At 37.3% G+C, this 17,477-nt stretch overlaps 1 protein-coding gene across 4 annotated transcripts in view; it reads right to left on the reverse strand.

Annotated features, from left to right (window-relative positions):
• Positions 1-802: 802 nt before the first annotated feature.
• Positions 803-17,477, reverse strand: part of CHRM2 (cholinergic receptor, muscarinic 2) — a 138,447-nt gene continuing 121,772 nt past the window's right edge. For all 4 annotated transcript variants that reach the window (XM_005882499.2, XM_005882498.2, XM_005882495.2 and 1 more), the window contains exons 2-3: positions 4,146-5,589; positions 803-2,015 (exon numbers count right to left, since the gene is read on the reverse strand). In XM_005882499.2, the coding sequence (XP_005882561.1) occupies positions 1,949-2,015; positions 4,146-5,542 (1,464 nt within the window). In that variant the 5' untranslated portion in view covers positions 5,543-5,589 and the 3' untranslated portion in view covers positions 803-1,948. The remainder of the gene's footprint in view (positions 2,016-4,145; positions 5,590-17,477) is intronic.

The following is a 17,477-nucleotide window of genomic DNA, read 5'->3' on the forward strand; positions in this document are numbered from 1 at the left end:
ATTATACATTTCATTGCTTTATTTATAGAATATGTATATTAAGCATACAGCATATCCCAGGAAGATACATTAAATAAGCACACAGTTCATGCTGCAGCGTGCACCCTCTTAAGAGAAGCATATTGGAGAGGCATGGTATTGTATATACATGCTGAAAATACACTTTGCACAAGTCATCTGGCTTGGGGTGCTTCCCTAATCTATTTGCAACACCAGTGCTGTGGTTGTTGAAAGGGATATTATCAAACTGGGGAAAAGGCAAGTATCAACTAAGTAGGAGAAAATAAAAGTAGATTGCATCTCTACAGGTATATTGTCATCAGTTTGAACTCCCATTTCCCCCAATATCAGATCTTCAGGATAAAAAAAAAGCAGTGAATGGACAAAGAGTAGGAGTATGTGGGCTCTCCAGCTTCCACATCCACACTGAAAAGCTAATCTCATGTGACTTATTATTATTATTATTTTAGATTGTACTTTTATTTTTAGAGTTTTAGGTTCACAGCAAAATTGAGCGAAAGGTACAGAGAGTATTTATATACCCTCTGGTCCCCACACAAGCACAGCCTCCCCCACTGTCAACATCTGCATCAGAGTGGTACATTTGTTATAATGGCTGAATCTACATTGGCACATAATTTTTTTCATCCAACGTCCATAGTTAACATTAGGGTTCCTTCTTGGTGTTGTACATTCTATGGGTTTGGACAAATGTAAAATGACTTAGTAGATTTTATCTTAACACAGGATCTGCCATTAAATCAGTGATGAACTGATAAAAGGGCAATCATTTCTCTTTTTTTCCCCCAAGAAATGACCTGGCCTTTTCACATATTTAATCTCCTCTTCTTATAAGACCACTCTGTGATATTTACATTATTGCTACGAGAAGAAATTCTTGACAGATATTCACCTTTCCAGTGAAAACAAAGGAGATGAATCATACTGCTTCTGAAAGAGGCTCTTAATGTTTTTGAAAGGACAAATGTTAGCTCCAATAGAAACTGACTACATCAATGCAACCATTTTAATGGCCAACTACTGAAACCTCAATTGACTGGATTCTGTGGCAACCTAATCAGGCACTAAGATGTTGGAAACAATGTGTTATGTGCCTGGTCTGATGATTCTGGATATGTACATGCGGCCTGTGTTCCCAATGTATAAACTACAAATACACCAGACTCAGTGGATGATAGTGTGTCTGAATCACGATTGGTGAGCATTACCTTTTTCAAACAGGTGAGCAATTTGCATTGATATTCTAATAGTGATACAGGATTATTTTCCCACTTATACAAAGCAAGCTCTAGAATCCCTTGAAACAGACCAGGGTTTCTCAACTTCTGCACTATTGACATTTTGAGCCACATAATTTTTAGTCGGGGCAGGTGGATGGGGCTATCCTGTGTAAGCTGTTTAGTGGCATCCCTGGCCTCTATCCACTAGATGCCAATAGCCCTTCCCCAAGTTGTGACAACAAAAAATGACTCCTTACATTATTAAATGTCCCCTGTGAGGGGGGCAAAGTTGGCTTGATCCCCAGTTGAAAGCCACTGAAATAGACAAATCCAGCAGTAGTTAATGCAAACCTTTGAATACAGTCTCTATATCTGTCTAAGCATCTACCATTTTCAGTATTCTTTCCATTTTTTTTATTCCGGTCGACAAAACTTCCAAGATGTTTCAGTCTATCTTCAGTTCTTTTCTTTAATCCTTGATGCTCTCTCTTTCAATAACAGGTGGCGAAGACCAAAAATAAAAGGAACAAAGGGAAGGGTGCGATGACAATGGCGAGTAACAGGCAATTTGACTTAAAGTGAGTAGGATTGTTGCATACAAGAGACCAGAATCTGGAATCCTCAATCCTTGGATCCAAAGAGTTCATTCCACTAAAGCTGAATCTACATCATAATAGTGCAAGTTAGTAAGTGAAACATTCAGCCAGTCAATTGTTTTGTTTACAGGGAACCAAACACTCTATTGGCTTGATGCTCCTTCCACACAATTTATTCCTGGATTTGACGAAATAAAACACAAATAAATATTAATTTAAAATGTAAATGTTTACATTGACATCATTGTAGTGTGAAGGAATCTGAACTGATGCTGTGTGTTTATACATGGAAGATTTTTTTTTAGGGGGGCTAAGGGGGATGACTGAAGTTATTCAACTAGGAAGTTATTTTTATAAAGTTAAATTAAAACATTGTTGGCAATTTGCTTCTTCCTGGCTGTTCTTTTTGTTGTTGTTTGTGTTGTGCTTTTGGTTAACTCTCAAAATTGTTGAGATGCCATCAATGAGGCAAGTCACACAAAATAACTAAATTGCTAATGTCTAATACTGATTAAGTCATCATGCAGCTCACATAGATATATAACTGGTCAAGATGAAGACCATAAACCTAAAAGGCAGAATATGAAATTTGAAAAAAGTTTTATAACTTTTATTTCTATTGATTGTGTCATCTTTAGAAAATCTAATTGGAAGACTACAGTGAATATAGTAAAACAAAGGAGGAATGAAAATAACTAGTTAAATCATGAATAATGTAATCATATATTTATTTGGGGTACCAAATAAAAAGTATCTACATGGAGAAGATTCTTTAAAGCCACTGTTTGGGTATTAGTTCCTGACATGATGTTCTGATGGTCTAGTATTAGAGACATGTGAGAATGACCCAGGTACAGCCACTACATTCTTCTTTCAGATTCTGCTGAGCTCACCTGGCCTCTGTTTAAGTTATCTACTACATGTCTGTCACAAGGATTACTATACTTCTATTGATGGAATTTTGAAGTTAAAATTTTTTAGGGAGAATTGACAGTTGAGGAATGAGGAATATATGGTTTCAGTAAATGTTTTTTAATTGCTTATTTTTTCTCTCCATTGGATCATAGGGTGCTTATAAACAGCCTCATGAGCTGAATATTGGCTTTCAGAAAGCATTGAGGGGAAGGTCTTAATTTCTTGGGATTGACCCAGAGGTCACTGGTGCCACGGGAGTATATTAATTCTATTCAGAATTCAACATGAAAAAGGCAGCATGTTCTTCCTGCTGACAAAGGCCAGAAGTTCATGTTTTACAGGTTAGCATTTCACATGCGGGTCAGGCAGATTCAGGTTGAAACAGAATGTTCTTTCAACCGCCCATTTTCTTATCTGAAAATTTGCCTGGCCTCAGTAAACTTTCTCCAACTTTAATGACAACTATTTAATTTGATGAAACCTCAATTTTAAACAAAATAACTTTGACTTCTCAAACATGTTTATGTATTAGGGAGACTATTCTATTAAAATAAGAGGCTAGTTTGGGAGAAAAGCAGATTGGTGAAACCATTTCCTATAAAGAATCATAACTGAACCATATCCTTATAGGCTGTTATACCACCAAAAAATGCAAAGGACACAGTGATCAGGGGTGAAATGCCCCTTTTTCATGGCTGTCTCTGGTTTAGTGCAAGTCCTCTATAATTTGCCCTCACACAGTGTAGAACAGTACAAAAACAAATGCCAGGACGAGAAAAAGAATGATGTGGTCTCATTGGGCTTTTTGTTTGTTTTCTTTTGATGTGAGGAAAAGCAAAGGTAAAAAATAAGCATTTATAATATTGCAACCCTCCAGGTAAAACCATAAGAAAAGAAGAGTAATATATGCTTAGCACTCTGAGGTTGTTTCTACACTCTTTTTGGTTTTATTTCTTTACTTCTCTATGGCATAATGTCTATTTCTTTATGTTTAAGTCTCCATGTTAGCTTGTAACTGTAGCCTTTCATTGACTTATATAAATACATGGGAACAACAACAAAAAAGAAGCAAGGTTATTATTCTTCTTGTGCAGAAACTGATAAAATTGCAGATTCAGAAGCCCTTCTTCAAGAGACAGAAAGTGTAGAGCATTCTTAAATCCACATGTTCAATGTGTGGCTTTCATGGTCTCATTGCTCCTACATTGGCAGGGCTTATGAGGTGAGAGTTTCTCAAACTGGAGCAGAGGCACAAAATAGTGTCACTTTTGAGCTCCTTAACTGCACATCCATAATAAGACTATAAAGTGCAATGGCAGAGATTTTAAAACTACCCCTCTTCTTCTTCCCAAGTTCCCCATGACCACCTTCCTTTGTCCCAAAGATGTTTTACCTCGTTGCGCCTATGTTCTTGTAATGACACATGAGAAGGTGTTTAAAGGTCTTCTTGAAGGTGGCATTGCAAAGGGCATAGCAGGCAGGGTTGATAGTGCTGTTGATGTAGCAAAGCCAGTAACCAATTGTCCACACTGTGTTGGGGATGCAGGGTGCACAGAAGGTGTTGATAAGCACCATGACGTTGTAGGGGGCCCAAGTGATGATGAAAGCCAACAGAATAGCCAAGATTGTCCTGGTCACTTTCTTTTCCCGGGAAGGAGGAGGCTTCTTCTTTGCAGGCTGCTTAGTCATCTTCACGATCTTTCGAGCGACCGTGTTTTGTTTTTCATCTCCATTCTGACCTGAAGAACCAACCAGCTCCACGGTGGTATTAATCGGGGCGCACGAGTCACCCTTTTGGGTCTTGGTGACAATTTTGATACATGTTTGCTTAGAGTTCTCATCTTTGGAATAGCCCAGGGAAGTAGAAACTGTGTTTTCATCCTGGGTGATTTCATCATCTCTCATGTTAGAGGCGACAGCACTGACGGAGGTGGAATCATTGGAGCTTTCTTTCTCCTCCGCCTGGACACAGTTTTCAGTCACAGCATCTCTGGGGGCTTTGCCATTCTGCATTTTGTTGTGTTCCAGGCCGTCATCACTGCCAGGCATGTTGTTGTTGTTTGGCTTCACTATCCGTCCTTGGATCAGACTTGGAGACACTGGGTCTTGGTTGGCCGCAGGCTCCTTCTTGTCCTTCTTTATCCTGCTCTTACTGGCTCGGGATATGTGCCAGTATAACACGGTCATGATGATCACTGGCAAGTAGAAGGCTGCAATGGCAGTACCGAAGGTGACAGCAGCGTTGGAAAAAAACTGGATGTAGCATTCCCCATCCTTCACAGTTCTCACCCCCACAATGAACTGCCAGAAGAGAATCGCTGGAGCCCAGAGGATGAAGGACAGGACCCAGGCAGCTGCAATCATCATACCTGCCATTTTCGTGGTCCGCTTGACAGGGTAGGTGAGCGGTTTTGTGACACAGAAGTACCTGTCAAAGCTGATAATGAGCAGATTCATCACGGAGGCATTGCTGACCACATAGTCCAGGGCTAGCCAAAGGTCACACACCACAGGTCCCAAAGGCCAGTAGCCAATCACAGTGTAGAGGGTATACAAGTTCATGGAGAAAACACCGATGATGAGGTCAGCACAGGCCAAGCTGAACAAAAAGTAATTGTTGACGGTCTGGAGGTGGCGGTTGACTTTAATGGAGACCATGACCAGTATGTTCCCAATAATGGTCACCAAGCTGAGGGATCCAGCCACAAGGACAATAAACACCACTTCAAATGTCTTATAAGGACTGGTCAGAGCCAGGCCATTGTTAGAGGAGTTTGTTGAGTTATTCATTTTGTGTTCTCTAATCAGTAGCCAAGTAGCCAAATAAACATCTAAACCTGTAAGGAAATAGAATAAAATTAACAAATATAATATAAACATTGCTTTAAAATATATCAGATTTCTTCTTTTTGAACCACATTTACCCAAATCCTTCTTTTTTTCTACCTGTTTATTGTACCTACCTGCCCCGATTAAAAGGATGATTCAAAAGATACTTTCAGGCTGGCAATGTATTTAAAGTCTGATAATGTTTTCAATGTGATCATATCTAGATAAGAATATGTCTGTCATCTATCTATCTATTTATCTATCTATCTATCTATCTATCTATCTACCTCTATCATCAATCAAGTAAACTGAGCATAATGTTCATGAACTGAACTAAATAAACCAAAATTTATAGAAAATTTTACAAAGCATCAAGAAGTTCCCGATATGGACAAAATTATGGAAGAAAGCATAAAACTTATAATATTGAGTTGTGACTTTTATAGTCAATAACTCCTTTACACCTGGTAGCTCTACAACTTTTTTATAAGACTAATAATGATAATAAAGATAATATAATAACACTTTATTAACCAATACACTTCACCCAAGAAGTATTATTTCCTTGACTTCTGTTTTACACTTGCAGTCAGTATCAGATATTAGCATTTCTAATATTCCACATATTGCAAAGGAAGTTATTTATTAAAATACTAGAGGCCCGATGCATGAAATTCATGCAAGAGTAGGCCTTCCTTCCCCCTGCTGCCGGCACCAGCTTCCCTCTGGCACCCGGGACCCAGCTTCGTCCGGGAGGATGTCCAGTGTAATTAGCATATTATGCTTTTATTATTATAGTTATATTGATACGATTGTATCAATTTTTTTGAATGTTTTATTTTTCAAATTACTCTCAATACTATGTTTCTATTTTGTTCTAGCTATTTCAAATGTATTGCTTCTAATTCCATAGTGAGCAAATCATTACATTCTTTCCTTATACATTTCTCTAGTAAATGGCATGAAGATTGCCTCAAATTGCTTGACATGGTGTTGAAATGAACATTTTCACAACATGTCATGGACTTGCATATGAATTTTCCTATTGGTCGTGCCCAGGAGTGAGAGCACTTGATCAGGTCAGGGTATAAGCTTTCTTCTGAGGACCCCTATATGTTCTCCTGGAGGGTGGCTGCAGATCCTACCCTGATTAGGTCAATCCTGTTTCTCAATAACCTTTAAACAATTGTTATGCATCTTCCTAATGTTGCCAACCTGAGAAAGGTAAAGTATAGCTTTTGGGTTTAATTTGTATTTTTCTGATTATTAGAGAGGCAGGTTCCTTTTGAGGCATGTGGAATTATTACTCTGGTAGAACATAGTAAATGTTAACATACTTAGTTGTTATCAGAGCCTCTAAATTTTTGGTTGTAATATTTACTTGTTTCTGTTAGCGCTATCTGTAAAAATGGAAAACATTTCACTTAGAAGCAAACACAGTGTTAGAAGGATGGCATTCCTTTCCCCGCATGTGATACACAAGCTATGTGAAGACTGTTCTAGAAAAAAAAGTTTCCTTTTGTCAACCTCTTGCCACCTCTGCTATTTACATTTCTATAAAAGTTTTACTTCTGGTGTGGCATCATAGGGCCTTATTAAAACAATAATAGGTACATCATTTATGAAATAACATAGTCACAACAGACTAAACAATGAAGATGACCTTCAGAAGACTCAACATCTTACTATGGCAAGTATATAATAATCGGTTTGGAATTTTATGATGTTAGTTTATGACTAAGTCCCAAAAGTACTATAGAAACATATGAGAAAAAAAATCCCCTGCCTTTAGCTTTCACTACTTGAATTCTTATATTTATTCTTGCAAAGTTGTGGGTGCTAATATCTTCTTAATGACTAGCTGTGTGAGTCTGATCATGTCACTTAACTTCCATGGACTTTAATTTTATTTCTTTCTCAAACAGGGATAATAATAATGATTTTTCTTCTAGAGGTAAGGATCAAACTGAGATAATGTCTCTGAACCATAATCTGTAAATGTTAAGCATTAAATAAATGTTCTTAATATTCATAGTTGTTAAATGTATGTAGGTTTATTACCTTTTTTAACAGTTAAGAAAAAATTGTGTGTGTGTGCTTATGAAATAGATTCAGTGTGGGGTGTAGTGATAGAGGCAATACTAAATTATCATTATCAATGACATTAAATTATCAATAATTTTGAATTGTAAATGACAATAATATTGATAATAATGAATATATACAGAACATGATTACTCTTCACAGAAACTCCTGAGGTAATTTGTATTATTATTATATTCTTTTTTTTTACAAGCATTAAATTAAAAATAAAGCAATTTAGTTATCTGAGATTCAAACCCCCTGTGCCTAACTTCAGATCCTGCTATAAATATTTATTGCTTGTCTGAGGGACAGTCTTACCCAGCAGCAAATGTGTGCTCCAAGTATTCACCCCTCTGACTTGCCATGACTAAGCTCTCTGCCCCAACTTTAAGTTGGATCTTTGGTTTAGGCAACACAGGATCTTTGTGTCTAGGCTAAAATTGTGACTTTGAGCAGCAAATATTCACAATAAGATACAGGGTTAGTAAGTAGTGTTCTGCACATTAAAATATATGACATTTAATATAAACATTTTCCTAAAAGCAATCATCATAAAAATATGTCACCTTGTGAGTTGATATGTAACCTCTAACAAAAATATTCAAATCAATCACATAAACATTCTAAACATTCACAGTAACATTTTTATGAAGTTACAGAGAGAATCCTAATTAAAATGATTTTAAAAAATTGGATATGTATTTAGATACACAGTGGAAATTAAATTAAAAAATATAAAATTTCTCCACACTCTGCCCAAGTCATGCAGGATGCCGGATACATGATGATCACTTCATAGATGTACCCACAATGTAATATGCTAATAAAAATTTATCAATACATGAATAACTTAAGTGATAGAATTTTTTGCACTTTAATATATTGAATTCTCACAACAACCCTGAAAAGAAGTATCTTTTTCAGTTTTAGAGATGACAATAATCAAAAAGCTGGCAAGCACCTGGTAGTACCTGATTCTTAGGGCCACGATTCTTCCACTACACCAGACCATGACACAAAACCTGATTCACTGTTTTTAAAGTTTTTTGAAGAATAAGAAAAATCGGGACAAAAGGAATTCATGATTGATAACAATTGGAATCTGGAGAGAGAAGATATGTAATTGTATAACAAAATTTCAGAACAAGAAATTAGGAGGAATTCCAATGAGGTTGAATTTATGATTATATATGTTTATTTAACTTTTGTTTTTAAGATATAATTTTGGTGTGTATATACTTTGTATAGTATTCTGATTTCTGCTGCTACTCGAATACATTACCAAAAATGGCAGGGTGTTCTGGGTGTTCTCTGCCTATCCCTTTCAGACATTGATCTCTAAGAAGCAGCCTACTTGTTGAGCAGACACTAGGGATAAAAATTATCAGCCTCACCAGTGGTGCCTGAAATTCTAACTGATAGAATAAATAAGGGCAATAATAGCTTTTTAAACTGTGTATTTAAGGGCTAAAAAGTACACTCTGTCCTGAGATAATTAAAAGTTTACTTCAACAATATTATGCCTAGATATCTAGCTTTCAATACAAAATAAAACTTCTAGAGAAACCATGAAAAAGAGGTGATAAAGTAAAAGAGCAGACTGCCATTGGAAGTGAGACTATACCTACTGAGGAACTAGGTGTGATAGTCTAGGAGTCTCACCCATCATCTCTCCTCTGCCCAGAGAGTGAGATGTGGTAATTTTGCATGGCATTATTGCCAATTAGGCAGCAAATGAAGTTTATTTTCAATTTTATATAATGAAAGAGATAACTACTGACGTATATAGTCTATATTCTGTTTTAGATCTCGTAAAGATTCAATTAATTCCACTAATTTATAAACAGCTTTGGTGCTGGTATTTATTAAGCTTTGAGATTATTCTTACATCAGTGATCAGTCACTCCTGCCATCAATGATGTTGGAGAGAAAAAGAAAGAAAAGAGAGTTGGGAAGAAACATTTTAAGGAAATCTTGGGGAGCCAAGTCCCCTTCTCTGAAGGAAGGTTTCATCACACAGTTTTGATATTGATGCAATAGAGCAGGGTTCCTCAAACTTTTTAAACAGGGGGTCAGTTCACTGTCCCTCAGACCGTTGGAGGGCCGGACTATAGTTTAAAAAAAAACTATGAACAAATTCCTATGCACACTGCACATATCTTATTTTGAAGTAAAAAAACAAAACGGGAACAAATACAATATTTGTATTTGCATGTGCCCCGCGAGCCGTAGTTTGAGGACCCCTGTACTAAATAACAGTTTGCTTATATTATGACTAGAGGCCAAGTGCATGAAATTCATGCATGTAGGTGGGGTTGGGGGTCCCTCAGCCCAGGCTGCACCCTCTCCAATTCGGGACCCTGCAGGGGATGTCCGACTGCCGGTTTAGGCCTGATCCCTCTCACAATCCGGTACCGCTGGCTCATAACTGCTCACCTGCCTGCCTGCTTGATCACCCCTAACTTCCTCCCCTGCCAGCCTGATCACCCCTAACAGCGCCCCCCTGCCAGCCTCGTCACCCCTCACTGCCCCCCGTGCTGGCCTGGTCGCCCCCAACTGCCCCACCATGCCGACCTAGTCACCCCACGCAGCCTGCTGTCCAGTCGTTACTGTGACAGCATCCTGGACAATTTGCATATTCCTCTATTATTAGTATAGATGACTCATAGGAGTGACTTTCAATTTTACTTAAAAATAAGAGTTCTGTCCTGGGGCTCACGACACCTTGCAACTCTGATAGCTGACATTAGTGATATTTTGACAACATCAGGCAGAAATGAAGTAAATGTACACTTTAAAAAAATCAGGTTTTCCTTTGAGCTAAGCAACACATTATGAGCTACTGTACATATCGAGAGCTTTTGCATGAGCTCCTGAATCTCACTCAAAGAGCAGTTGTATGGGTGGGCTTGGTGGCCACAGGGAGCAGTAGAGATATTGCTAGGAAATCAGAGGTTTTTCTGTTACTTTCTTCATTCTAAGACATCCTTACAATCTTTATATGCCTTCAAGGGCTGAGGAGGATGGAAGCAAAGGAGGAATGGATGACCACATAAAATAGAGCACATTCTTGTCCACAAGGAGCTTATACTCTAGGGGAGACCCATGTTGCTGAGGAAATTCCCAGGTACCCAAAACAACTCTGGACCAATATAATGACAAGTGCCAAGGATAAGAGTCCATGGAACAAGTCTGGTCAAATTGGAGTGAAGTAAATATAGAAGGCTTCCTAAATATATGGATCTTCTCTCTTTTCTTTTTCTCCTTCCTCTCAACATTCGCTTGTGTGTGACATATTTGTGTGTCTATATATATAGTTTTAAAACTCTGTTTTCAAGATTTTGTACTATAGTTTGTTCTCAGGAGAATCCCATAGACTGATGGTAAGCATCTACTCTAGTGCATGGGGACTGACAACCTGTAGGTTCAGAAACACAGAATGAGACTTAGCCATTGACTCACCTCCATTGAGTTTTTAATTATATCTAAAAAAGATGTGGTGAAAGTATTCTGGAAGCAATGGGCAGTTTTTCTCATTTAGGAAATTGCAACACAATTGCAGGCTTTACCAGATATGCACTATGTAAAGTATTTGAGCAAAGAAAGCCACAATAAAAACCCGTCACATTTATCAAGCTGTATATGTAAGGCTTATGAACTTTACTGTACATAAGTTGCACTTTTTGTTAAAAAAGGAAAAATGTAAAAATAAATGATAAATAAGAGTGAAAGTCACTGAAGCAGCAATTTTCTCCCCATGTTAGTACCAATACAAGAGAATTCGTGAATTTTTTCAGTGTGAAAATCTTAATGAATTCCCAAGCCCTTATTATTATGTAAACAAATTCACAATATTGGCTGCCTGTCAAACTTAAGACTATTCTTCATGACACTCAACAAACTTCCACTCCACGTTTGCCAAACTATCTCTTTCCTTTTTCAAAACACATCATAAACACTACTTACTCTAGAAAAAGAAGGAAAGAGACCTAAAAATGATTTAACTAGTAGCCGTGTCCTTGTGTCCTTGTCTGTGGCCCATTTTAGTTACTTTTGCACACAATACATCTCCTGCCCAAAAAGAAAAGAGGTCTGGACAATTATAAACAAAGCACCGTCTGAAAGAAACCATTCCTCTGATGTTTAAAAATGAAATTCATTTGAGTAAGCATTACAGGACCCTTCCTTTTCAGTACCAGGGATCTGACAGACCTCCCATATTGATGGTGCACATATCTAGTCAATGATGCTGACTAACGAGGGCGTTCTGGCCAAACGGAGCTGAAGTAGAGCAAGCCCTCTGTCTAAAAGTTGTTACATCCTCACAAGGAAGAGGCATGAAAAGGAAATGGAAGCCATCCTCGGAGAGCTGCTGAAACTTATATGTGATTTGGCAGCTGTATTTGAGTCAACGTCTGTGTCTTTCTTACCGTCCTGAGAAGTTGGAAATTTGTATAGTCGGCTTTTTAAATTTTGTTTTGTTTCTTCCTCAAGTCGGCAGGCTGCTGGTTTAATAACTCTAAATTAGTTAATTCATTGCTTTGAATTAAACATGTGAATCAAATTATCAAATTTGCAGAGGGATTGAGGCTTGTTATGACTTTGATAAAAAAAAATTCTAGAATAAAAGCCATTGTTCTAGAGGAGCTGAGCAATTCTAAACAATGCATCCCTTTAGGGATCCTTTTCAATGGTGCAGGTGCCTTCCATTGGACGCTGAGACAGAGCACAAGGCCACGTGGAACTTTTTTGAGTAGTAGATCCAGGACAGTTTTGAAAAGAGGAATGAAAATCATTTTAGGCCCAAAGATAAGCTAAAAAGACTAAGTTAATATTTTTTCCTCTGAAGAATAGACTGGAGTAGTTCAGAATATATAGGATCAGAAGTTGTGAAACGATTAGGAGGTGCACAGAGAAGTGAAATTCCTTCTTCTGAGTATAAAGAAAATACACATTTAGATAACACATCTATAACAGTTAAGTGAAGAAAAGAAAACTTAGTTGTATTTAAGAATCTATATTTATTTTAAGCATGTCTTTACTTAAAGTTGCATGGCTTATGGAGAGAAAGGAAAAATAAATCAATGCATGTGTTGCTCTTCATAAAAATACACATATGAAAAGTAAAGGTAAGTGAATTGTGTTTGTAGACATAATATTCCCGGTTATCACTCCTTAAAACTAATGCACCCATAAATATAAGCGTAACAGACACCATCGTTCTTCTGGTAATGATTCCTAGAATGTAGGAATAGAGTACCAAGAAAGGAATTCACCTCCATAAGGCTAAATCGTGGGTCTTTTGACTTTCAATGACAGAAATGACACAGGCCTCATATACTTATGATTCATACCAGATTCAATGAGGATATAAAAATAAAATAGTAATGAAGTGTAGAAAGTAATAAGCAGCAACTATTTTTATTGTTTCCAATCGAAAGACAAAATGATTGTTTCCTCAGTGTCTGATTGCAGCCTATTTCTAGAACTGAGCAAAATGACCATAGTGTTAGCCCACTAAAACTTGAAAAACGAGAGCCTGGAGAAGATTAAAGTCTTTACCAAATGATCTAATGGCAATTGAGATGATGGAACATAAAAAGCTGCATCAACTCAGCAAAGATTTTTGTATCTAAAGCACTAATTTAGAGTTAAAATAAAGCAAGTTGGTTGGAGAGAATGATGAACTTTATGTGGTACATTTGGAAAGTCAGTTCTCTTACCTGCTGGAAATATAATGACTTTCTTGGTGATAAGTCACAGGGAAATCACAATGTAATTTAATATATATTTAATATATGCCATCAAATGCCACCCTAACCTCTTTTTCTCCACTTCCCTCCCTTTTCCTATTCCAACACCATTAGTTCAAACTTATTTAAATACCCTACCTCCTCCTCACCTTCAGTCTCTCCAAACATTTTGAAAAATCAGACCTCTCATTCAGACTGAACTAGAATTACAACACTTGATCTCGATCTTTCCTCATGAGGGAGGTCCTACATTGACTGAGCCCAGTATGAAAGCTAAGACAAAAGTGGCACTTCTCTTCTTGACTTATATCATGTGAATATCCCCAATTCAGTTTATATTCTCCACCATGACATCTAGTACAAAGTAGCTAAACTTTGAGCAGTTCACATTATAGATATATTTAAATATAATGTCTTTACTTAAATAATGCATGATAAGGGAAGATATTCAAACAGATAGACTGTGAATGGATTAAGACTTGAGCACAAATCTGTTAGGCAGGATGTTTTTTCCTTCAAACACCATGTATCATCAGCACAGCAGTTTTAGTTTATATTATCTACTGGGACAAAAATATATGTAGCTAGTTCTCTAAGAGAACTCATTAAGGTAGGGTTCTATAAATAATTAATCTCCAAAACAATGAAAAATGAAAAGAAATAGGAAACTAAGCAAATGTGCCCTGGATTCCTTCAACTAACCATTAGTGTGTGCAATATGTGCCAAGCCTGTTGGCTCAGGAAGAAGGAATGATAACACACTGAAGAAGAGAATAAAGAATGGCTCTGCTCTTATGAAGCTAATAGTCTAAGGAAAATTTCTCATGAAATGTCATTTCCTCTTGAGGGGGAGAGCAGTAAAGGTCCAGCAGGCTTGATATTTTCTGTAAGACATATTAGCATGACTGGCCTCCTTCCATAAGGATGATCTAGCTCTACTTTCTGTAACCTTTATACACAGACTAGAGGCCCGGTGCATGGATTCGTGCACCAGTAGGGTCCCTCAGCCTGGCCTGTGCCCTTTCGAAATCTGGGATCCCTCGGGGAATGTCAGACTGCTGGTTTCGGCCTGATTCCCACCCTCCCCCCACCCCCTTCCCTCTGAGATTCATCAGTCTGTTCCATGTTCCCATGCCTGTATGTTAAGCATCTGCCCCCTGGTGGTCAGTGCACGTCATAGCTACTGGTCAAATGGGCGAACAGTTGAAAGGTCACTTAGGCATTTTTATGTATAGATAATATGGATGGGTCTTTGGATGTAATCGATAAAGCTTTGGAGTTAAACTTGAGACTCAAACCTATCTCTGCTAGCTACTGGTCGTGTGAACTTAAATTTTTTTGACCCACTTTCTACATCTAAAAAATTGAGGAGAATAAAATTTATCATTTGGATTTTTTAAAAAAAAATATGCAATACACAAGGCTCCTAGCAGATGCTCATTAAGTAGTCATTATTATTAACTTCATTATCATTTTAAAAATGGTTTTAACCAACAAATAGCACATAAAAAAGAAAAAAAAAGAAAAAAGAGGGAATGAAATATGCATTCTGTATTCCTCCCAAGAAAATAAGGAAGAAATTTGAAGTAATTTTTATTTTGTTTGGGTCTATTCTATGTCACTTATTATTTGCTTCCATTCATCTTAAGGATTTGGAAAATCCCATGATCATTCTATGATATTCTGATTCTTAAGCTGAGATGGTAAGAAACGTCAATCTATACTTAAAAAAAACTTCAATCTAAAAATTAGTAACTAATGTTCTTCTTAACCAAAGGTCAGAAGGTTATAGACAAGTAATCTTCCCCATTAAAAATTCTTACTGTACATCCAAGAAAGATTATTTAGCAAATCTATACTTACATGTTAGCTGAGACTTATTATTAACAGATACAAAAACAGCAAAATTCCATTCCATGTCAAACTGTGAATGCTCAGAGCAGTGTGGCCATATAGTCTATGAATATGCATGCAATTAATGTGATTTACTTTTACCAAATCACTTTAAGTGAAGTATTCAAAGAAACAACTATTTTTAAAATTTCATCTTAACAGTTTGCTCACTGAAAGTAAATATCTTATAACAACAACAAAAAATATAGAGTATTCATCATGCCAAACTGATTTCTTGAGTGAGTTATTTTAGGCTTTTTTTTGCTTAACCATGCTTACTTCTCTTGAATTCTCCAATCTCTTTATGCAAATCCTTATCTTCTCCATATTTATTCACTGCCTCCTTCACCCATCCTATTTTCAGTGAGTGTAGCATGTAAGAAATAACATAGGTTGTTTAAGGAAGCACCACACAAGGCCAATTTCTCAATCTCTAATGTCATGTACGCTTTTGCCATGACTGGCCCGAAGAAACTTAACTTTATGATATGATTATTACAAAATATTTACCTGGAAATACTATTCCATGGACAGCAGGCATAGCCTCATCATCTGAGAATCCCGGGGTCATGACCTGGCTGGAGCCGACCTCCAACAGCACCTACTGTATTTGGGGATCAGATGGCCCACCACAGCCTGCTGAGCAGGCCCTCTCCATTGTGCTATGAGCCAGTTCTCATCCTAAGCCTGGATATGAGGTCTATTCATCTCTCCATCACTCTTCACTCTGGATTATGGGTAGCTATCGGGATGTGAACACTTACTTAGCCAAAGTGTTCCAAGGACAGACTCTTTTGTAGGCCGCCTGTGAGTCTCTGTTCTTGATAAAACATCCTCAGCTCTGTGTCTGCGCTCAGGAATGTAACTTGTGAGCTGCCTGCTTCTGGCTCTTCCCTTGTTTGGTTGCTTTCAAAGCCTACTATAAAGCTGGAAGGTGACAGCTTCCCTCGCTTTGCTCCATGTTGTCTTTTTCTTTTTGGTAGTGTTATTAACATAACAAATGACAAATGACGTTATGCACAAAGTAGTAAGTCACAATGGTGCAGCCCTAAGGAGAAAACAGCCAGACTCCAGAAATACCAAAATCAGGCATAGTGGGGGCAGGGATGTTGAAGTGGGGTGGGGAGGTTTTTCATTATGTTTTGCACAATGCCCACTACATCCTCAAATTTCCAAACTGTGATTTAGAAATAAATATTGGGAGCCACTTGAATAAAGTTTCATTTCTGTTTAGCTATAAATCCAAGTTTTATAACCAAGTTTTTAACACCCAACCTATAGCTAGCTCCTTTATCCTTAGTATGACCTGCACATTCCTTCTCACACAAAACAAACCTTTAAATGGCTAAAACACTCAGTGGATTTACAGAAGCCAAAAAGTATTTTCACACATTGAGGTTAAATGAATTAGAAACTTATTAATTACTTTCAATAAAATGGAAATTTTCTAATATAAAAGCCAGTAAATAAGTAATCATGAAATGAGTTTTGTACATGCTCAGGGATGGGATGGATAGACAGTCTTTTATTTTGTAATTTGAGGGTAAAACGAAATAGGAAAAGAAAGATAATTTGAAGGAAAAGTAGATTATGGAAAGCCTTTAAAATATGTGACTAAATTTCTTTTTTTAAAAAAATAAAAACTGCTTAAGTTGAAGAGGAGAAAACATGATCAGTGACCTAAATGTTTAAGAGCAATAAATAACATTGGTGAGGCATGTGCTTGAGGAAGCAGAAAAAAATGATATCCAAAGAACGCGAGGGTACAAATGGCCACAGAGTTAATCTTGCAAACGGAAGGAAAGGAGTTAAGGATGAGAGAAGATTCAATTCATTTTGGAGAGTTCAAGGAACAGGGTGTTTAAGGAAACCTCCTAAAGGCTATCTATTGAGTCTGAGGAAGGCAGGGTTTGGCAAAGAACTCCAGGAATAATGGAGATTAAGAACTCTATGTCAGGGAAGACCACTTAAAGTCAGAAACTGTAATAACTATCAACAACTTCAACTGAGTGGGCATCGAGTCATCTCATAGACCAGAATCTTTAACTGGATTTCAATTTCAAATCAACCATCCTCATTGCCTGAATCATGGTCTCTCTCTGGATTTAGTCCAGGCTTGACCCAATCTTCCAACCATGAGTTGTTTTAAGTATCTTCCCTTTGAC

Source organism: Myotis brandtii, unplaced genomic scaffold (assembly GCF_000412655.1).
Source record: "Myotis brandtii unplaced genomic scaffold, ASM41265v1 scaffold724, whole genome shotgun sequence".
Classification (NCBI taxonomy): Eukaryota; Metazoa; Chordata; class Mammalia; order Chiroptera; family Vespertilionidae; genus Myotis; species Myotis brandtii.